General features: G+C 49.2%; 2 protein-coding genes across 3 annotated transcripts in view; one reads left to right on the top strand and one right to left on the bottom strand.

Moving 5' to 3' along the window:
- Positions 1-78: 78 nt before the first annotated feature.
- The window catches only part of LOC118627609 (transmembrane O-methyltransferase homolog), a 30,269-nt gene continuing 8,041 nt past the window's right edge, over positions 79-22,306 (bottom strand). Inside the window, exons 3-10 of one of the 2 annotated variants that reach the window (XM_036257934.1) lie at positions 21,871-22,008; positions 16,345-16,550; positions 14,791-14,939; positions 6,658-6,666; positions 4,560-4,616; positions 3,175-3,449; positions 850-1,046; positions 79-399 (exon numbers count right to left, since the gene is read on the bottom strand). In XM_036257934.1, coding sequence (XP_036113827.1) covers positions 79-399; positions 850-1,046; positions 3,175-3,449; positions 4,560-4,616; positions 6,658-6,666; positions 14,791-14,939; positions 16,345-16,550; positions 21,871-21,952 — 1,296 coding nt within the window. In that variant the 5' untranslated portion in view covers positions 21,953-22,008. Of the gene's footprint in view, positions 400-849; positions 1,047-3,174; positions 3,450-4,559; positions 4,617-6,657; positions 6,667-14,317; positions 14,540-14,790; positions 14,940-16,344; positions 16,551-21,870; positions 22,009-22,306 lie in introns of those variants that run through there. The other variant, XM_036257935.1, reaches the window with a different exon arrangement.
- On the top strand, positions 6,583-13,326 carry LAMTOR1 (late endosomal/lysosomal adaptor, MAPK and MTOR activator 1). Its single transcript, XM_036257936.1, has 5 exons — positions 6,583-6,700; positions 11,420-11,565; positions 11,817-11,894; positions 12,208-12,334; positions 12,683-13,326. The coding sequence occupies exons 1-5, from the start codon at positions 6,659-6,661 to the stop codon at positions 12,773-12,775; spliced, it is 486 nt and encodes a 161-aa protein (XP_036113829.1). The 5' UTR covers positions 6,583-6,658; the 3' UTR covers positions 12,776-13,326.

The following is a 22,306-nucleotide window of genomic DNA, read 5'->3' on the forward strand; positions in this document are numbered from 1 at the left end:
GAAGGGAAGGGATATTCTGAGGTCCTTGCTAGGGTGGGGGTGGGGTAGGGCAGCAGTAAGTACTCCTGGGTCTGGACCTCAGCCAGGTCCTGCGTAAGTGAGCTGGGCTATGCCGTCCTTGATGGCAGGGAAGTCTGGGAGGCCAGTATGGTGGAGGCGGCAGCGGTAGCGGCCACAGCTCTTGGCGTACTGCAGGAAGCGGGGTGCACCAGGGAAGAGCACGTGGTCAGCCAACACAGTGGCACCAGCTGGCAGCAGGGCATGAGCCTCCAGCAGCTGCAGGTCCCTCAGGTAATAACGGGGTCGATGTGCCAGGAGAACCAAATCTGCCCGACTCAGCTGGTACTGGCTTCGTAGGCGTGGGATCACCTCCTCTGAGCTACCCACGATGAGCTCCACCTGTGGGGGTGGGAGGAGTTGGAGGTGAGGGTGGGACAAACCAGGGTAGTCTCTCACCAGGCCCTGGTCTAGATCCCCACCAGTGTTCTCACATTTTCTCTGATCTTAGAACCCAATAAGTCAGGATCAATATTGTGATTTCTATTCAGCCAGTGAAGAAGCTGAAATTCAGAGGATAAGTGTTTTGCCCAAGGTCTCATAGCTAATAAGAGACAGACTAAGGTCTGGACCCAGGTTTGCTGGGCTCCAGAGACTTTCCTCTTAACTGCTTCTTTATCATTCAGCAGCAAATATGTGCAAATGACTCAGAACAGGAGTTCATACAGCCTCCAGGATCACAGTTCCCTAAGTGGAGCTTCTTCCTTCTCCTAGGTGGGATTCCCCCATGGGGGAGGCCTGGCCAGGATAAGGCTGAGGAAAGAAACCAGGGTTGGGGAGGTGGGGGCTGACCGTGCGCTCGTCGAAGCCAGCCAAACGGATGAGTTTTTCAGCCACCACTGCCGTGCGTGGGTCCCGCTCTACAGTGAGAAGGCGACTCCCAGGGGTCAGGGCACGGGCAATAAGCAGTGTGGAGTACCCACAGTAGGTGCCCAGCTCCAGCACACAAGCAGGGGCCTTCTCTTCCACCATCCGCATCAGGATCTGACCTATTGGGGGAGATAGCTATTGCAGCAGACATGGGAGATGGGTTGCAGGCCATAGAAAGAGATCTCAAATGCCCACCTATCTTACTGCAGCTCCCAACCAGCTGGAGTCTTACCTCTCTTGAACTAGAGTCCCAGCTGCCCCACTGGTCCCCCTGCTCCTCCAGGCTTGCCTCCTTCGATCTAGTCTTCATACCAGCTACTAAGAATCTTTCTGCAAAAATAATCTGACATGCCCTGGACGGTTTGGCTCAGTGATTAGAGCATTGGCACATGGACCAAAGTGTCACGGGTTCATTTCCTGATCAAGGGCATGTTCCTGGGTTGAAGGTTTCATCCCCCGCCTGGTCAGGGTCATGCTGGAGGCAACCAGTAGATGTGTCTAACTCACATCTGATGTTTTCTCTCTACCTCTCCCTCCCGCCTTCCACTCTATCTAAAAATCAATGGAAAAATACCCTCCAGTGAGGATCAACAAAAAACAAACAAACAAAAACAAATCTGACACTATCAGTCCCTGGTTCCTTGATCCTAAGGCCTTTGGAACTGAACTTGGGATCCTCAGCCTGACATTCAGGACCTTCTTAGAACTGATCCTATCTCACTTTTCCAGTTTCAACTCTCAGTTCTTCCTACCTGTAGCTTGTACCAACCACAGCCATCCCAAACAACTGTGCCCAGGGTCAACCATTCTGGCTCATTCCTTCCTGCCACATTTGTATATGTGGCAGGCTTTGCCCTTCCCCAACCCTATCCTCACCTGCCTGGCTAACTTGAAAGCAGTCCTTCTAGGCTCAGTTCAACTGTTGCTTCCTCCAGGAAGGTCCAGGCAGAAACAACCACCAAGCTTCTGAGAGACCATCTTCCAGTCTCCCGAGAGAGCTTTACTAGAACTTCCAGTTTCATTCCCCCTTATTTGTTCATTCATTGGATATCTTTCTAAACTTCAAATTGGAACAATTTCTTTTTTTTTTTTAACTTTTTTTTCTTTATTAATTTTTAGAGAGGAAGGGAGAGGGAGAGAGAGATAGAAACATCGATGAGAGAGAACATCGACTGGCCGCCTCTTGCATGCCCCCCACTGGGGATTGGGCCCACAACCTGGGCATGTGCCCTAACCAGGAATAGAACCGGCAACCTTGGTGCATGGGTTGACGCTCAACCACTGAGCCACACCGGCCCGGCTGGACCAATTTCTTAAACAAGACTGAAAGCACTTGTGCTGGGAGCTGGGACTCAGACAAATCCAGGCAGACAGCTCCCATGAATGGATGTAGGAGCCTCCGTGGTTGGGGAGAAAGAAATTACAAAGTTACAGGTTATGCCCGGTTGGTGTGGCTCAGTGGTTGAGCGTCGACCCATGCATCAAGAGGTCACCGGTTTGATTCCTGGTCAAGGCTATGCCCAGGTTGTGAATCCAATCCTCAGTAGGGGTCATGCAGGAGGCAGCCAGTCGGTGTGCTCTCTCATCGATGTTTCTCTCTCTCTCCCTTCCTCTCTCGCTAAAATCAATACAGAAAAAAATACAAAAAAACAAAAAACACAAAGTTATGGGTTATGTGCAGTGATGGTTATTCCCCTGTGTATTAAGCCCCCTTTGAGGCCCACATCTGTGGCTGACTCATCCATGTGGTCTCTAATTTCTTCTCCCCCAGCACCCAGCACATGCCTGGTACCATAGAGGTGGCAATAGCCCTGGCCATTTTGGCTCAGCGGTTAGAGTGTCGGCCCGTGGACCAGTGAGTCACAGGTTTGATTCCAGTCAGGGACACATACCTTGGTTGTGATTTGTCCCCAGCCCCGGTTGGAGTCATGCGGGAGGCAGCCACTTGATGTGTCCCTTTGGCGTTGATGTTTCTCTCTCTCTCTCTCTCTCTCTCTCTCTCTCTCTCTCTCTCTCCCCCTCCCACTCTATCTGAACAAAAATGGAAAAATGTCCTTGGGGAGGATAAAAAAAAGAAGTGGCAATAAATGTTTACTGGATGAATGAATAACTTTGCCCAGACCCCTCATTTCTGGAGGAGACAAAAGAGACCTGCCCAATTCACCCATTAAGGCAGTGGCAGATCCCAGCTCTTCCTTCACTGTCTTGGGGAGTCCTTCCTAGAGCAGAATGCTAGGGAACACTGACCTTTGACAGGCCCCATGTGGCTCAGGTACTCGCAGTGGCTGCTCCAATGGTCCAGGGTGGTGAGGATGTGACCAGGGTCCCCAGGCAGAGCATGGGTGAGCACATAGCTGAAGGCCCGCTCCTCAATTCGCAGCCCTGACAGGCAGTCTCGGAGGCTCCGCAGCAAGACTGTGCGCACCAGAAGTCGGAAATGGTGCCGGTACCGCACCAGCAATGTCACCACCAGTGGCAGGAAGGCTAGCGCGATAGCAGGAGACATGGTCCCTGCCTGATTCCTGGGGTGGAGGGAGGCAGTGAGGGAAACTCACACCAGACATTTGCCTGTCAGTGCAGCCCTTACCAGTAGTCATTATTATCCCTATATTTTACAAACTGTGGCTCAGAAAGGCTAAGTCTTTTGTCCAGAGTCACACAGCAGAACTAGGATTTGAGTCTGATTTGGTCTGATCCCAAGCCCATGTACTTTCAAGGACTCAATGCTGTATTCAGAACCCAACCCCAAAACACCCCTTCCCACTCCAGCTCCTGGTCCCATCATCACCTTGCTCCCTTCACCCATTTCTCCTCATCTCTGTTGCTATCATTCTTCAGGACCCCTTTTACCAGTTCCCTGCTGAGATATCCTCCTGCCCTACCCCTGCCTGCTTGATCTCCTCTGACCCATTACTGTGTAGCAAAAGAACACAGCTTTACAATCAGAAATCCCTTCAGAACACTTAATCCAGATCTGGCCGGTGTTGCTCAGTGGTCAGAGCATTGGCCCACGCACCGAAGGGTCACAGGTTCCATTCCCAAAGGCACATGTCTGGGTTGCAGGTTCGAACCCCAGCTCCGATCGGGGCACTTGCAGGGGGCAACCAATCAATGTGTCTCTCACATTGATGTTTCTCCCTCCCTTCTGCTCTTTTAAAAAATAAAAAAAATATCCTCAGGTGAGGATTAACAAAACAAAACAAACAAACACAAACAAAAAAAACCACTTACTCCATAAAGTGTTAGGATAAGTCCTTCCCACCCCAGGACTTTCCCTCTGTGCTTCCTTGGGGGTGAGAAGTGTCCTTGAGTCTATTATTTCTTTTTCAGTCCTATCTCCCACACACACACACACATTCCCCTCTCCTGTTCTTTCTCAGAATTCCCTTCACGTGTGCATACACAAAGCAGACACTTTCTCCTCATTCAGCCCTCTTCCCCAAAACCTGCTTTGAGGGATAAGTTCCCTGTTTTCTCCCATGCCCTGGACCATCCGACCCTTACAAATGAAGCCACTGGTAGTGGTAGGAACTAAAAATGAAAGTAGGAATGTATGAATGGGTGTGAATAGGTGAGTGATGGTGAGTTTGAACAGGCGTGCTTGGGAACCCACACTCAAGGGCCCTGCTTACCTGGGCTGGAGGCTCCTGCTTGGGGAAGATCGGAGCATAGAACAGGAGGGGGGAGTCCTTGGAGGGTGGGAGTAGAACCCTGAGGCAGGCTGGACTTGCTCTCAATTATTGATGCTGAGGCTGCTACAGTCACCTGAAACCTGCAGTTCAAATTACTAACCCCAAGGACAAACTAGAGCTGCCTCTTTTGGGAGCCCTCACAGAACTTATAAGAACTCCAGCGTCTTGATTTGAGGGGCAACAGAACTACTGGTGGCCTCTCCTCCAACCACCCTTTGACTCAGCACAAGGGATATGGTATGAGCCAAGGTGAGAGGGAGGTTGTAATTTACTCATTAATTCCAAATGCAAGTTTTCTCTAAGTAAATGCCAGGGAGTGTGTCACAGAGAAGTCAGATCCTGTCTCTGTCCTCTAGGAATTCCCTATGTTTGTTGTTGTTGTTGTTTGTTTTTGTTTTTGTAACTCCATGTTTGGTAGAAGAAACAGAGACTACAATACAATGTGATCACTAGAATGGATATTCCATGAATACAAGGACTCTTGGCTGTTTGTGAACTGCTACATATTTAGAACAAACAATGTGGCATATTGGAGAAACTCAGTAAATACTTGATTCAATAAATGAATGAATCAATGCAGGATAGGTATTAAGCACAGGAGATGCCCAGAGAATGAATTGAGTCAGAGAAGTCAATCAGTAGAATATTGTTGAGTCTTGAAAACAGCAGGCAGACCTGGTAGGGAGACAGTATGCCAGGATACATGTGCCAAGTCCAGGAGGTCAATCAGGAAACTGGTGAAGCATTCCCCCAACCCCTCCACCACCATGCTCTGGGCCTGGAGTGGGAAGCAGGTGTTAATTAGGATCTGCAAGATCTTGAATAACAGGCTTAGACCTGTGTTCAGGGTCCAAGGGAAGATATGGGATGGTTCTAAGAGTAATGATGGTGAACTTCGTGTGTTAAGATATTTCGGCTGGCCCAGCTAGTGTGGCTCAGTGGTTGAGCAATGACTCATGCACCAAGAAGTCACTGGTTCCATTCTTGGTCAAGGCACATGCCCTGGTTGTGAGCCAAATCCCCAATGAGGGGGTGGCCAATTGATGTTCTCCCTCATCAATGTTTCTATCTCTCGCTCCCTCTCCCTCTAAAATCAATAAAGAAAAAACATTTTTTTAAAAAGGATGTTTTGGCCCTGGCTGGTTTGGCTCGGCTGTTAAGAGCATCGGCCGGTGGACCAGAGAGTCCCGGGTTTGGTTCTCGCTAGGGGCATGTACCTTGGTTGTAGTTTGTCCCTGGCCCCAGTTGGTGGTGTGTGGGCAGCAGTCACTTGATGTTTCTCTCTCTCTCCCCCTCCCGCTCTATCTGAAGATGAATGCAAAAATGTCCTTGGGTGAGGATTAAAAAAATTCTTTTTAAATAAAATAAAAAAGATGTTTTGGTTGCCATAAAATGGCAGGATTAAAAAGAAGTGCCTAAAGGCAAGAGTATCAGTAACGTGGCCTCTATCTCCATTACTAGGATTAAGCTTCACTCCGCTCCCACTTGTGAAGGTGTAAATTCTTTCTTCCACTGAGTGTCCAAACCCCAGCCCAGGTTGGTGGTCACACCCTGTGTCCTCGGACTTGCCACTGGGCAACCGGGGACTATGTGTGTGCATCCCACTCGCCCCTTGCGTGGCACTTAAGAGACCATATTAAGATGGTATTTGGTATAACTTCACTCACTGGCCCACAAAGGTAGAATGACAGTCACGCGACCACACGAGGGCCTCTATGGCCCATAGCACAGAACTGGAGCTCAGAGATTGAGAAGAGGCTGAAGTCATGTGATGCGCCCCTCCCTTTTCTCTCATCACGTGTCTCGCATCTTGTCACGCAGGGTGCGCCTTTTCATTAGTTGGATATGGTCACGCGGTAGGGGCGGGGCCGGAAGCCGGGGTGTGGGCGGTGCAGCTGCAGCAAAGCGGCTCTGGGAAGGGTTAGTCTTGGGGGCGGGTGGTTGCTTGCTGATTGCAGCCACAGGTCATGTGACCGGAAGGGCTCCTGACGGACGCCGTCCCTCCTCCTTGCGGCCTGAGCGCCCGCCCGACCCCGGCCATGGGGTGCTGCTACAGCAGCGAGAACGAGGACTCGGACCAGGTGCGGCCGCGGCGGGCGGGGCTCGGGCATAAGGGCTAAGACCCTGGGGTATGGGGCTCAGAAAAAACCGCAGGAGAGGGGAGCCGGATGGCGGGGCTCAATGAGTACGGAGGCCCGGAGGGGACAGATTACAGAGGAGACGCCGGACTGGCCTCTACTGTTAAAGCCCCAGTTCTCTCTGCACAGTCCCCGTGATGGAGCGTGCAGGCAGCCGCCTGTCTCACTTGCTCTCATCCCTTTAACCTTCTCTACCTTCAAACTTTTACAGCTAACAGGATTCTTAGCCAAGGTCCCTAGGAAACCCTTCCTACCTCCCTGTTTGGCATTAGCGGGCTTTGTGAATTTGTTGTAGAGGTGGGAAAGCTGAGGCTCAGTTAATTTGTCCCGAGATGAATCAGGAATTTGTGTATTCTCTCAGTCTCTGGGGTTGGAGAAGGAAGCTCACTGCTGCTCTGGGGTTAGAGAAGGCCTCTGGAAGTTGGTGGCATTTGAGTTAGTGAAGGATGTAACAGACACAGTGAGGACATCGGGATGTGTGGGAAATTATTTGGGAGGTAACAAATCGGGTTTAGCTTCATCTGGATTGGGGGGCGCGGCGGGGGTCATGGTATGGGGAGCTCAGTTTTGCCTTCTCCAGTGCAGTCTTTGCCTGGGGCCTGAGGGTTCCTCCAGCTAGAGGGGTTCTTGCCCTGGGAATGTGGCTATAGATCAGATCCTTGTATAAGAAGACTTAAACTGAGTAAACCTGTACAGTTTTATTTATTTATTTTTTATCCTCACCCGAGGACATTTTTCCATTTTGTGTACAAATAGAGTGGGAGGGAGAGAGAGGAAGGGAGAGAGAGACAGAAACATCGACGTGAAGGGACACATCGAGTGGCTGCCACCCGCACGACCAACCAGGGCCGGGGACAAACTGCAACCGAAGTACATGCCCTTAGCAGGAACCGAACCCGGGTCTCTCCGGACCACAGGCCGACGCTCTAACCGCTGAGCAAAACCGGCCAGGGCTAAACCTGTACAGTTTTAAAATTTTCCTCTTCTTGGTGCATTTTCATACCACACTTTAATTGTGGCCCTTCCCACCTGACTGACCTCCTTTAAGGAGGAAGAGCCTTTCCAAGAATGAAGTCTTAAGCTGTTGGCCACTCACCTTGTTGATTGCCTCTGTGCCTGGGTACCACATTTCAACACTTACTAGACACAGAGAGAGTAAGTAGAAAGGTTTCAGTACTTAGCTCACAGTCTGGTGGGGTAAATGGTAACAGAAATGGATTATATCATTGGTACTTGGGAGTAGGTCTTTCCCTGGTGACTCACATGAACCAGTTTTGGGTTAAGGATTTAGGCTTGGGAAAATGTCATTTGTATGAGAAGCATGGGTAGCTGAACACAATGAACACATAATCATATTTTCCCTGTCTTGTGTTAGGCATGCCTCATAGCCAATACCTTTCATTTCATCCAGCCTGTTAAAGAGGCAGTATCCCTCCTACAGTATACCAGGCCTATAGGAAGTTGCCTCGTAAAGCATAATATGGACTCTTTTGCCCTAGCTGGTTTGGCTCAGCGGTTAGAGCCTCGGTCCGTGGACCGCAGAGTCCCAGGTTCAGTTCTGCTAAGGGCATGTACCTCGGTTGCAGTTTGTCCCTGGCCCTGGTTGGGGTCGTGTGGGTGGCAACCAGTCAATGTGTCTCTCACGTCGATGTTTCTCTCTCTCTTCCTTCCTCTCTCCCTCCCGCTCCATCTGAAAATGAATGCAAAAATATCCTTGGGAGAGGATTTTAAAAAAAAAAGAAGGGTTAATGCCTATCTTATGAGAAAGGATACCAGCTTCTAGCTGAAAGAGCTGGGCTTGTTCTCAATCTCCATTTTGCTGTTGATGGGCTCTCAATTCTGTTTCCAACCCCCAAAGACAGTGTTTGGTCAGTGCTAGGTGATCTGAGGCCTCATGTGGCAAAAGTCTATTTACCTGGTCTATAAGCCATAACTATTCACTATAAAAAAAATCCCTCTTTGAGCTCTTGGGCAGGCCCCTCTTTCCCTCTCATCACTGCCCCTTTGTTATAATAATAATAAGAAAGGCACAACATACTAGTTTTAAAAGCCCTTTTACAGTTACCGAACAGCTGTCATAAGGCACCGATTATGTCTATTTAAAGGCAAGGAAGTTGCCTGGCCAGGTGTGGCTGAGTGGATTGAGTGTCATCCCGTGGACCAAGAAGAGGTCCCGGTTCGATTCCCGGTCAGGGCACATGCCCAGGTTGTGGGCTTGATCCCCATTGGGGCCCGATTGCTGTTTCTCACGTCGATGTTTCTATCTCCCTCTCTTCTTCCTCTCTCTCTAAAAAAAATCAATAAAAAACATATTTTAAAAATATAATAATAAAGGCAAGGAAGCCCTGGCCAGATAGCTCGGTTGGTTAGAGGGTCATCCCAATACACTTAGGTTGTGGGTTTGATCCCTGATTAGCACATAACAGGAATCAACCAGTGAATGCACAAATAAGTGGAACAATATCAATGTTTCTTTCTCCCTTCCTCTCTCTCTAAAGTCAATAAATAAAAACTAAAGAAAAAACAAAGGCAAGGAAAAAATACAGAGGCTAAGTGACTTTGCAAAGGTTACAGAGCTGAGAAGTGCCATAGCCAAGGTATTTTGATGCCAAGCTATGTGCTTTATCCATTGGGCCAAGCTGTCTCTTCTTGCTGTGCCCGCAGACCAAATGGCTAGTCATGGACAGGCCACATATGTGTCTGTGCTAGAGTGGACTGGGAAATTCTGACTCCTGGGTTGACATTGACTCAGGGACAAAACTTGGTGTGAAAAACCTCCCCTATGCTCCCTTCACCTTGTGTGGGTGAGGCGATGTTATGTGTCCACTCTGATGGGAGTAGTATGGCCTCTGGGATACTAGGTCTCAGGAACACAACAGAGTTCTTAAAGAACCCAACAGGGGAGAGACTGCCCTGTCCTGCAAGAAGGTCTGTCTGAAGTGGGGCTTGGAGAATGGACACATAGAAAGCAAACTTGGGCTTCATTATGGAACCAGCTTTTTTTTTTTTTTTTTTTGTACAGATAGAGTGGGAGGGAGAGAGAGGAAGGGAGAGAGTGAGAGAAACATCGACGTGAAGGGACACATCGAGTGGCTGCCACCCGCACGACCAACCAGGGCCGGGGACAAACTGCAACCAAGGTACGTGCCCTTAGCGGGAACCGAACCCGGGTCTCTCCGGACCGCAGGCCGACGCTCCAACCGCTGAGCCAAACTGGCCAGGGCTGGAACCAGCTTTTTTTTAGAGATAGTTTAATCTTTGGCAAGCATTTTGTCTTTCTAGCCCTTTAATATTTAGCGTGTGTTTTAGGGATGGGGGTTGTCTCAGAGTTGGGAGTTGATGAAACAAGCCCACAGCTTCTGTCTCATGCCGCTGGGAACTGAGGACACTTGGGCAACCTAGGATTGAGCAGTGAGAGTCATGTGACAAAGCTGGGCCTGCCTTAGGGTAGGACAGGCAGAGCAGGAGGAAGTGACCCTTTGTAAAAAGAGTTGTGGAGTTGTGGCAGGGAAGTTGGGAGCCTGCAGTGAGCAAGTAGGAACTGAGATAGGCCTGGAGTGAAGCACTGGGGAGTCTGGTGGTCTGGCACTGTGGGTTGGTGAGTCAGTGTTAGCCAGGATGGGCCTCTTGTCCTTGACTATTCTAAGCATTCTCGCTCTTTATGGCTTAGATAGTTCCCTAGCAGGTCTGCTTATCCATTTCGCAGCTGACACAAAGGCAGCAGGGATTTTCAGCTGATGGGGCTTAAGGCAGGGTTGTATCCAGAAAGATTAGAACAAGGGACTAAAGGACTAAACCAGGACCAGGAAAATTACAGAATTATACAGGACCAGGGAGACTTTGTCCCAAGTTAGTTCTGAGGGTTGTGATCATCAGTGTAGGCTAGTAGTTACAGGGCTGCTGAACATTAATGAAGCCACACTAATAGAGGTGTGGTGCCTTGGCAAGGAAGGGAACAGCTCCACTGTTCAGTTCAGGTAAGGATATACCAGGAGCACCAAGTTTGGTTCTGGGGGTCCCATACTAAGAGAGCATCAGAGGAAAGAAGGGCAAATACCTGAGAGGAGAAGGGACCTGCCCTCAAGAAAGAAGCACACGTAACTGTTGTGACCCGGAGGTTGGGCCCGGGACTCCTGCCCTGAAATAATGGACAGTGAGAGCTTGGGCTTGCTTTCTCTTTGAGTGTAGGGCCTTGTCTGGCCTTACAGGGTCTCTCTGTTTCTGGGAACAGCTAGCTTTGCTGGGGATGGCCTGGTTTGGGGGATCAGGACTTGCATCAACTTCCCTTGTAGACCTCACTGTTTTTGGTATTTTCCACCTCTTCTGGCTTCCAGCCCCCAATATTCTGTCTCCATAAGTTGCTGGACTATCTTCTGAAGCTCCAGGGCTGTTACTGAATACCTGCTTTGTGCTCTGTCCATCTTTTCAGGGCGTCTATGACTGCTTGGTTCCACTTGAATTCATCCTGGACCACCAACTGAGCTGAGCTTTCAAGGGCAAGCAGGAACTGAGTTGTATCTGACATAGAGTTGGGCACTGGGATATTCCTAATAAAAATATTTTTAGTGCTTAAAGGTCAGAGTTGGGCTGAAAGGAGAGCCCAGGAAAGGCAGGTTGGACTAAGGGCCTTGGGGCTGACTTCTTCCTGATGGTCTCTCCTAGGACCGAGAGGAGCGGAAGCTGCTGCTAGACCCTAGCAGCCCCCCCACCAAAGCCCTCAATGGAGCCGAGCCCAACTACCACAGCCTGCCTTCCGCTCGCACAGATGAGCAGGCCCTGCTCTCCTCCATTCTTGCCAAGACAGCCAGGTGAGCATCACAGAACCAGGCCTGGAGCAGAGCTCCTCCATCCGTGTTAAAGGCTGGGCTAGAGGGAGCTAACCTAGGACATGGGGGATGGGACAAGGTCAGTGGGAGAGGTGCCTCTGGGCCCAGCCCTGCTCCAGTTGGCAGGTGGAGACACTGCTGTCAGATAGTCCTGGAGTTGGCGCCTGGCAGCAAGTCCTGTTTGTCCCTCTTGGATGTACCTATCATGTCTTCTCTGCCTCCTCTCCCCAAAGCAACATCATCGACGTGTCTGCTGCAGACTCCCAGGGCATGGAGCAGCATGAGTACATGGACCGGGCAAGGCAGTACAGGTGAGCACATGGCCAGCTTGGGCTCTTCCCCTCCGCTTCATCCCTGATCCAGTTTTGGAGCCTGGGCCCCAGTTTGGCCTCTTCATTTGGGTGCAGCCCAGGAGAGTGACCACAAATCTCTCGGATGCCTCACTAGATATTCATGTCATGTGACACTCAAGGGTGTGGGGGGCCAAGAGAGGTGGGCCTGGAGTGAATTTGTGGTGAGCTAAAGCCCCATCACCCTGCTTCTCTGGTCTGAAGGAGGCTTACTTGGGTTGTGCTGGGCAGGACAGGGCAGATTGTGAACTGCCCTGTCCTCCTTCTTGGCCAGCACCCGCTTGGCTGTGTTGAGCAGCAGCCTGACTCATTGGAAGAAGTTGCCGCCACTGCCATCTCTCACCAACCAGCCCCACCAAGTGCTAGCCAGCGAGCCCATCCCCTTCTCTGACTTGCAGCAGGTGAGCCACCCTTCGCCCCACCCCTGCCCAACCACTCGTACTTCCCAGGCTGTGGCAAAGGGGTCACCTTCTCTGCCTCACAGGAGGTGGGGAAGTGGATTTAGCCTAGTAGCTTGTGGGCCCTGCTCACTCCCACTTTCTCTTACATTTTATTTCCTCCCCATATCCTCCTCTCAACCTTTACTCTTTTTCCCCCTTTTTTTCTTTCCCATCCCTGCCTTTCTCTTTGGCTTTCTGTCTTCCATTATTCCCTCCTCTCTTGCCATCCGATCCTCCTTCCCTGGTTTCTGGATCTCCCCTCTCACCTGTCTCTCTGTGTTCCTTTCCTCCCCGGTCCTTTTGTCTCAGGTCTCCAGGATAGCTGCTTATGCCTACAGTGCACTTTCTCAGATCCGTGTGGACGCAAGAGAGGAGCTGGTTGTACAGTTTGGGATCCCATGAAGACAGGGGCCCTTGGACAGCTCTTCTTCTCCTCTCTTCACCCCGTCTTCACCCTGCCTCTCCTGGCCCCCAGACTCACTGCGGCTTACACAGTACCCTAACCTGCTACTAATCACAGAGAAGAATGTGGAGGAGGAGGAGGAGGAGAGCGAGGCTAGAAGCCTAAGGAAGTGAAAATGAAGCAAGAGATGGTAGAACCATTTGGGACTGGCCTTGGAAGCCCTGGCCAGGGGTGGGGTGGGGGTCAAAAGGACAGGGCCTGGTAGGTCTTCACTGTCACTGGGAAGGGGTGGAGGTAACACTGTGAGGGTGATTACTAAGGGGGCCTATGGTGGCCCCTTTCCCACTCTTTCTCTTGGCCTCACTCCTGTGCCCCTCTTCCTGACTTGGTGCTCACAAGCACCTCACTAGGGTTTGTGACCAGTGTCTGGACGAGCTTGAATCTGAATGAATTGAGTTTGTATTTCTAGCACCCTGGGTTTTTACATGTTTGGGATTTTTGGTGTTTCTTGTTTGTTTGTTTGTCTCCCTTGATAAAGGAAATATATTCATCTGTGTGCTAATTTCAGCCCTTCTGTCCTGCCCAGCACCCTACTGCTGATTTCTGGCTACTTAAGTCTGTGAGCAGTGAGATGGATGAGGGGGAGGGGGACAACTCTAGGGACATTAAAAGGAGTCCAGCCCTGGCAAGTTTGGCTCAGCGGTTAGAGCGTCAGCCTGCGGTCCAGAGAGACCTGGGTTCGGTTCCCGCTAAGGGCACGTACTTCGGTTGCAGTTTGTCCCCGGCCCTGGTTGGTCGTGCGGGTGGCAGCCACTCGATGTGTCCCTTCACGTCGATGTTTCTCTCTCTCTCTCTCTTCCTCTCTCGCCCTCCCACTCTATCTGTACAAAAAAAAAGAGGAGTCCAGGAGATAAGAGTTCAGGGTTTCTAGGTCTTAGCTGAGAGTTGGCCTGGGCTAACCTCCAGATGGATAAGATCGCTTGTCCTTTCTCCAGTGATGGGAACACTGAGGCAGCTGTCATTGTTGAGGACCCTGTATCAGGCTCAGTAAAATTACTAAAAAGCCTGGGAAGGGATTGGTGATGGTGGTACAGACAGACCAGGAGTACCTGACATGGAATGAGCAAGCCAGTGTTTTCAAGTAGAAGATTCTTTTTATCAAATGAAATCTCAAGCAGAATCCCAACATATAAAACATAAAAAAGTAACTGCTGTGGTCTGATTGAAATGGGTAATTCAGTAATCACGGCCTATCTTCTTGGCCTCCTGTCACAGAGGCCTAGGAGACATCTCCAGAGAACCCTGGTGCTCTGGGAAGCAACTCTAACCCCCGGATATCTGAACTGAAGAGTGAAAAAAGGACCCAGAGGTGAGATAAGTTTCCCAAGGCCATGCATTGAACCCAAGTCTCCTTCCTGTGCCTCAGGCCAACAGGCCTTGCCCTCCACTACCTACCTTTCAGTGAAGCAAGAGCAGATTTACTGGCAGTTGCCTGAGTTGGGGGCTGTTTTTACATGGTACACATGACATCTAATCTGCTGAACAGCTCAAATCTTTTATTGTATTATCAAACCAAACTGGCCATCCTCAGGCTTTCAGGATGGCTACAGTCCTGGGAACCTCAGAGTACATCCTGCTTGATCCGTCTTTTCTTGGGCTTGACGTTCAGGCGTTTCCACACTTCAGCTGTGGTGCGGTCTGCTTTGGTGATGCCACTGAAGTCGAATGTGGTGATACGAGGCAGGGCGCACAGCACATATTGCCTGTGGGGAAGACTCGGCCTGGGGGCCAGCCCCCCCACCAGCACTACATTCCCCCACTACTGGCTGCTGCAGTCTCCCTTAAGTGTAGGAATGGAGGGACTTGAATATAGTTTGGGGGAGACTGAGTTTATCCCAACTGCAGGAAATGCCTAAAGGTCTCTACTCCCTTCCCTGGCCCAAGCATGTCAGAAGGATTTCTCATCTCCCCTCCTTTCCCTCAGGGAAGCCTGGCTCCAGGGCAGAGCACTTACCTGTACCCCTTCTCTTCCTCTATGGGGTTTCCATGGAGTGTCAGGCTCCGGAGCCGAGGGAGGATAGCCAGCTTATTCACTTCTCCCAGGCGCTGGATGCCGTTGCCATGGAGGTAGAGGACACTCAGGTTGAAGAAAGTTGTCAGGATCTGTTTGGGGAAAGAAGCCGAAAGCTAGGCTAGAGGACTCTAGAGCTGTGCTCAGAACTGACTTGGCAGAGAAGAGTTTGGGGGACAATTTTTCCTCCACTCCAGCCCACCACTGCCACCTCTCATCCCCAGCCATACTGGATAACTCCAACCTACTTTCATTCACCTTTGAAGGGGTCCAGGGGCATTCCACTGACACAGAGCTGTGATCTGAGAGGGCCTGTGTCCTAGGACTGCCACTGACTTGCCACTGGGCTCTCGCCTCTACCTGAGCCTTAGCTGCCCTTTCACTGAAGACCTTTGGTAATCTAAGATTCTGCTACACAAAGGACAAGGACACAGAGAGAGCATCATGCTAGGTACATAAAATAAATTTCTTCTTTTAGTCCACACCTAAGGACATTACTTTTCTTTTACTTTCAGACAGAGCAGGAGGGAGAGGGAGGAAGAGAGAGAGAAACACCGATGTGAGAAAGACACATTCACTGGCTGCCACCCACATGACCCCAACAGGGTCAGGGACAAACTGCAACCAAGGTACGTGCCCTTAGCGGGAACCAAACCCACAACTCTCCTGTCTGTGGGCCGGTGCTCTAACCACTGAGCAAAACCGGCCAGGGCAAGATAAACTTTTAAAATAGTAGTAGTGCCCTGGCCGGTTTGCCTCAGCGGTTAGAGCATTGGCCTGCAGACTAATGAGTCTCGAGGTACGGTCAAGGGGCACGTACCTTTGTTGCCATTTGTCCCCGGCCCTGGTTGGGGTCATGCAGGAGGCAGCCAGTTGATGTGTCTCTCTCACACTGATGTTTCTGTCTCTCTCTCCCTCCCTCCCACTCTGTCTGAAGATAAATGGAAAAATAACCTGGGGTGAGGATAAAAAAAAAAAGTAAAATAAAATAGTAGTGGAATTGAGATCACTACACCTGGGGAACAGTTTCTAAGTGGTGTTCTAACTCATTTCCTGCTAATGGATCCTGGACAAGAAGGGCCCAGTTTCATGTATTTCTTAAAACTTGAGTCTGAGTGCATGGAAAATAAGTGCTTTCCACAGAAGAACTTCACATAAGGCACAGTGGGTACCCAATAACAAGAGCTACGATTTTACTTCAGCCTTCTATGTGCCAGTTGGTATTCATACATTCTCATTTAATTCTCCCAAAATCTTCATGATGTTGGCATATTATCCCCATTTTTCTGACAGGAAGGCTGAGGTTTTGGAGAGGTTAGGAAGGTTGTCCAAAATTGTTAAGGCCAAATCTAGGATTTGAACCTGCATCTGAGCCAAAAGCTATGTGCTTTACAAACAGTACCATGATGCCTCACAACTTCCTTGATGAAATGTGGGAGAGCTGGATAGGGTAGCTTCTGGCCCAACTTGACTGGACTCCCAGGGCTGGGAACTCACAGGGTCAATGGAAGTCAGGTCATTGAAAGACAGGTCAATCCAGGCCAGGTTCTCTGGATGCTCCAGCAGGTGTGAAATCACGTGGTTGAAATCTCTCAGGTCATTGAGGACATTGTTGTTCAGCCGCAGGGACTGGGTCAGTGACTTCCCTGACTTTGAGTGCCTTGGTGGTCGCAGCCCTGTCCTTGGCTCCTCGCTTATCAGATCTGTGGGAACAATGTGAAGCCTGGGTACATCATCTTTGCCTTTCTGGCTCTGAGGGATGGGAAGGGACAGAGCTGAGAGGATAAGCAGCCCAAGCTAACTGGAGGGGCTGGCAGGGCCATAGACTGATGCTTGAGTCTCGTGCAGCTCTACTCACTGTCAGCTCAAGACCCCCATCTCACAGGCCCCAGAAGTCAAGTAAGCTTGGACTAAGGGCCAAAGACTTGCTATACTAAACTCTTGGTTTAGGTCACATGCTCCTCTCATGTCTATTGTATCATTGGATCCTCCTCTGTGTACCACCCTTTGTTATGTGTGTTGGGGAGAGGGGGACAAAACCACTCCTATTTTATATATGAGGAAACTAAAACCAGAGTTATTGAGCTTTAGCCAAAATAACGATAGCAAAAAATCCAGAATTACCCACTGGTAGAGCCTATAGAATTCACTTCAGTGTAACATACTCTGATGTGCTCTCTTCCGTTAATATTGAACTACTGTGTGCCAGGTACTGGACATACAATGTTCAACAAAGTGAGAGACAGTCTATGCCAAGCTCTGTATGACTAACAGGGCAGGGATGAAGCAGATGTTGTCTTGGAGGAGCTCATAAGGGCAAGATGGAAACAAACTGGCAATATAGTGTAATAAATGCTATTTAAGTTGTAGAAGCACAGAAGAGGGGCTTCTCAGTCTAGAGCTCGCGAAGTATCCCAGGGAAGATGAAACTTGAGCTGGATCTCAGTGGATTAGGAGAAGGGTGGAAAGGGTGAGGAGAGCACGAGCACAGGCTTAGAGGTATGGAACAACATGGGTGCACATGTATGTGCTACACGGGGCAAGGAGGGAGAAAGACAGACTCTCCGATGCTAGGCTGAGTATCTTGGACTTTATCAGAGGTGATGGGAAGCCACTGGATGTTTTAGAGCAAAGGAGATAATAAAATCTTTCATTTAAGATCCCTCACGCGCCCTGGCCAGTTTGGCTCAGCGGTTAGAGCGTCGGCCTGCGGTCTGGAGAGACCCGGGTTCGGTTCCCGCTAAGGGCATGTACTTCGGTTGCAGTTTGTTCCCGGCCCTGGTTGGTCGTGCGGGTGGCAGCCACTCGATGTGTCCCTTTCACATCGATGTTTCTCTCTCTCTCTCCTTCCTCTCTCTCTCTCCCACTCTAGCTGTACAAAAAATGGAAAAATATCCTCGGGTGAGGATAAAAAAAAAAAAAAAAAGATCCCTCACGCTTTAGTATGGAGTTTGGATTTTTGGGAGTGGGTGGGACTAGAAGACCAATTTGGCTCTTTCAGTCACCTAAGCAAGAGATGGACAGTCAGCATGACTTGATGGTTGACTGGATGTAACTGATAATTAACAAAAGGAGAAACATGGTTGGGTAGGTGATGAGTTCAGACTTGGCTCTGATATGTCTGAGGTTCTTATAGTACAAAAAGGTGGAGAAGCCAAGTAGGCAGTTGGATATGAAGGTCTGAGGCACAGACTTGAGAATAATTAGCATAGTTGACAAGTTAGAGAAATGAATGAGAGTCCTCATGGATAGTAAAAGTAGAAAGGAGGCACAATGAGGAAGGGAAGTCCATTAAAGAAGTTACTGAATAATCAGGAAAGAACAGGGAGAACAAGGAGAGGATAGTTTCATTATTATTTTCTTTATTGGTTTTAGAGAGAGAGAGAATCATCGATGAGAGAGAACATCGACTGGCCACCTCCTGCATGCCCCCCACCAGGGATCGGGCCCATAATCTGGGCATGTGCTGTGACCAGTAATCAAACTGACAACCTCGCCCTGGCCAGTTTGGCTTAGCAGTTAGAGGTCGGCCTGCGGTTTGGTTCCTGCAGAGACCTGGGTTTGGTTCCCGCTAAGGGCACGTATCTCAGTTGCAGTTTGTCCCCGGCCCTGGTTGGGTCCTGCGGGAGGCAGCCACTCGATGTGTCCCTTTCACGTTGATGTTTCTCTCTCTCTTCCTCTCTTCCCCTCCCACTCTACCTGAACAAAAAATGGAAAAATATCCTCAGGTGAGGATTTAAAAAAAAACAGCCCTGGCCAGTTTGGCTCAGCAGTTGGATCATCGGCCTGTGGACCAGAGAGTCCTGGGTTCGTTTCCCCCTAGGGGCACATACAAAAACAAACAAACAAAAAACCCCACAAACTGACAACCTCTTAGTGCATAGGTCAACGCTCAACCACTGAGCCACACTGGCTGGGCAGGAGAGGATAGTTTTTATTAAAGATGCCCAGGGAGTCTGTAGTTTATCAGAGTGAGTTTTAGGGAGACAAGGACTGAAAAGTAATTTTGGCAACTCAGAAGTCCCTGGTGACTTTGGTGAAAGCTGTTTCAGTGAACTGGCAAGGGCCTAGGGACTGAATCTAGATTGGACTGAGTTCAAGAGTAAATGGAAGGTAAGGAAATATAAGCAGGTAGTGTAAACAATACCTTCAGAAAATTTAGGTGAGGAGGAGAACAGGGAATAAAGTGATATTAGAACCCATCTGTATGGATGCCCCTGGACCTCCCTGAGATTCAGAGAAAGAATGGGCTTTGCCCAAGTTCACGGTGGCAGAGCCAGAATCCGACACCAGCTCTGGCTGTGACTATAGTTCCCCTATTGCCCTTATGCCTTTGGTTACTTGTCTAAAGCTGCCTCTGGAGAAGGAAATATTTAGTATTTGTTGAATCTGGCCAACTTGTCTTTACCCTCCCCTCAACTCTTAACTGGACACACTTCCTCTCTTCCAGCACCAGCTAACTAACGTTAACTTCCTCTCCTCAGCTGCATGTCAGGCAGCATCCACCAGATGGCTCTTTGTCTAGGTCCTAGAGTGACCAGAATCCCCAGTTGGGGTGTGAGGTTGGGGGAAGGTGGCAGAATAATATTGAAGCACCCCAGCTTGTGAAGAAATTCCTAATCCTGCCTCCCAGCCTCACATCTCCTAACTGCAAACCCTGAAATGAAACAACGAAGATGTATAAAAACTAAGGTAAACAAGAAGCCCACATATGGACTAGCATCCAGTGTGACGATGTGGCAGCTTGGGGAATGCCATCAAGCCTGGGCTGACCTCAAACTCAGAGGGAGCCACTGGGAATAGCATTGCCTAAAACTTGAGACTGCCTGGGGCTGCCGTTATCAAGGGTAGAGCAAGGTGACCAGGCTGCTACAGGTTACTGCTCCCCTCAGGTTCCACCAGGGCACTAAATAACCTGAGGATCTGTCTGTCAAAGCTGCCTTGTTCAGATTAGGCAAAGGCAGGTCTGGAAACTGGACCACAAATATCAACACTCAAAACCGGAAGTTGTCTAGCTACAGAAAAATGTGATTCTGTCTTCATATCTCTGAAGGGTTGCCATGCAACTTTTTCCATGTGTTCCCAGAAGTGAGGAGTTTGTCTGATATGAAGAACTTCCTTGTGTCATTCCTCACCCCATAATGGAAGGGATGGGTAAGTGCGTGTGGTACAGGACTCAACACCATATTTGTGAGCAGAAGTTGGAGGACTATGGGTTGGAGGTAGTACAGACTGGATGCCTTCTAAAGTCACTGCCATTTCAGATTCTATGATCCATCTATTGATTAATTATCAAATAGTGTATGAGGTACCCCCAAACTCTATCCTGTCCTTTAACCTGAATTTTAAGTAAGCATCCCATAAGCTCTGGGGAACCTGAGGGGACTGACCTTTGGACTTTAGATGTGCCTTTCCCTCTCCCCTCCCAACACTCATCGAGGAGTAGTATGCTTGGCATATATGTATACATATGTACAGATATATGTGCTTAATGGGTGATCAATAAATATTTGACTGTTGAATGAAGGATAGGGGATCTGTACTGATTATGTTTTGGGCTGTGGAGTTATCCCTGGTTGTAGTAGCTTGTCTTTACCTTCATTCTGAGGACTCCATAGAGGGTAAACTACATCTTCCTGCTCAGAGCTGGGAATTCCCAGGGTAGGTGGGAGCCACACTTCCTTTCCTCCTCTGTCACCATAGCTATATTATAACTAGCCATTACTACAACTAAAACCCTTGTGAAACATGGACTACGTCAATCAGATGTGATACCACGCATAAAAAATAAAGATCACGGTAGCTGGGTGTGCTCACTGAAGAACAAATATGAGTTACTATTGTGGCTGATGCCAACGCATGTAGAGTGCTAAACCCAAACCCAAGTAGTACCTAGTACCCTGGATAACTGTTGGCCTGTTTCCTGAACTTAAAAGTGGCCACGTGCCCTGACCGGTTTGGCTTAGCGGTTAGAGCGTCGGCCCACGGACCAGAGTCACAGATTCGATTCCAGTCAAGAGCACGTACCTTGGTTGCAGTTGGGTCCCTGGATCTGGTCGAGGTTGTGTGGGAGGGAACCAGTCGATATGTCTCTCTCACATCGATGTTTCTGTCTCTCTCCCTCCCTCCCACTCTATCTGAAGATGGAAAAATATCCTTGGATAATGATTTTTTTAAAAAGTGGCCACCAACTGCCTGAGAAAGAAGACCAGAGCCAGACAGATAATGGGTCTAGGATATGTTGATGCCAACCTGTGTTCTGTGAGGGCAGATATACTGAAGCATTTATGAGGTCAGATAACAAAAGCAAGGGAAAGCAGAACTTCTCGGGGAAGAATCATATTCTCTTGAGAATATGATATTGCTGAGAACCCTGCTGTGTCCCCTCCTGAGAGGTACTAGCTACCCATTTGCAAAGACAGTGAATGATAAAATGGGAATTAGTGTGGGCAGTGCTGGAACCTGCAATAACTGGGTGACGGAATAAACTTGGATATGACTGGAATGAATATAACATGGCAATAAATATTTAAACTGGAAACACACCAGTTTGTTAACAGCAAGACCCTCTATGTTTTTACCAGTGATCATAATAAGCTTGTGTCTGTCCTCAGACTGAGGAGATAGAATTCTGCATGTTGGCTAGGATTCTGCTGCCAGCTGTTTTCCTTCCATTAGTTTCTTCCTCTTCTTCAGGTAAAAACAGAATAAAACTATTGGCTGACATACTGGCTTCCCAGCTTTCTTCCACCTGACTTTCTTGCTGTAGTCTGTCTTTTGAAGATGATCAATCACCTTGAGAGCACCCTGGTTCATTTCAGATTTTCTGCTAATTTTTAAAAAGGCCAAACACTTCCACTCCCACCTCCCTTTCTTCTCCTCCTCCCAGAAAAGACAACAAAAAAATCTGCAAGCATGTGGGAAGAATCTCTTCAGGCTTTCAAATAGAAGATTGATTTCTCTCTAGGGATCACACCCAGCCTGCTGCCACAGTGAATGGAGTGCTGTTCTCTGTGGGCTGACCTTGAATCACATGGATGCTTCGGAAGGAGTAGTCAAGAGGGGGCTCTTGCACCGAAGTGTTCATATAGTCCTGTTTGCTCATAGCTCAGGCCATCATTTGTCAAGTGTAAGCATGGGCCCTGGAAGTCCGGCTTCAGCCTGGGAGGACAGAGAAGGAGTGGTATTCTAGGTACAAGGGCATAGGCCCTTAGGTTCCTCATTGCCCTCCACCCCTGCTTTCTACCCTCCACTACTCTAGGCTTGCTTGGCTGCATTTATATTTTAAGATACTAATCATGATTCTTTGCACTTCCTACTTCTCAGAGCACCTTCACATCCCTTAGAGCTCATTGTTATAACACCCATTTCTACTTTCCAGATGAAGAAACAGACCCCAGGGTGAAAGCACCTGCCCAAAGTTAAGCCAGTGAGTTGGTTGTGGACTACAATGATAGTC

This window comes from Molossus molossus, unplaced genomic scaffold, assembly GCF_014108415.1.
Source record: "Molossus molossus isolate mMolMol1 unplaced genomic scaffold, mMolMol1.p scaffold_m16_p_13, whole genome shotgun sequence".
Lineage (NCBI taxonomy): Eukaryota > Metazoa > Chordata > Mammalia > Chiroptera > Molossidae > Molossus > Molossus molossus.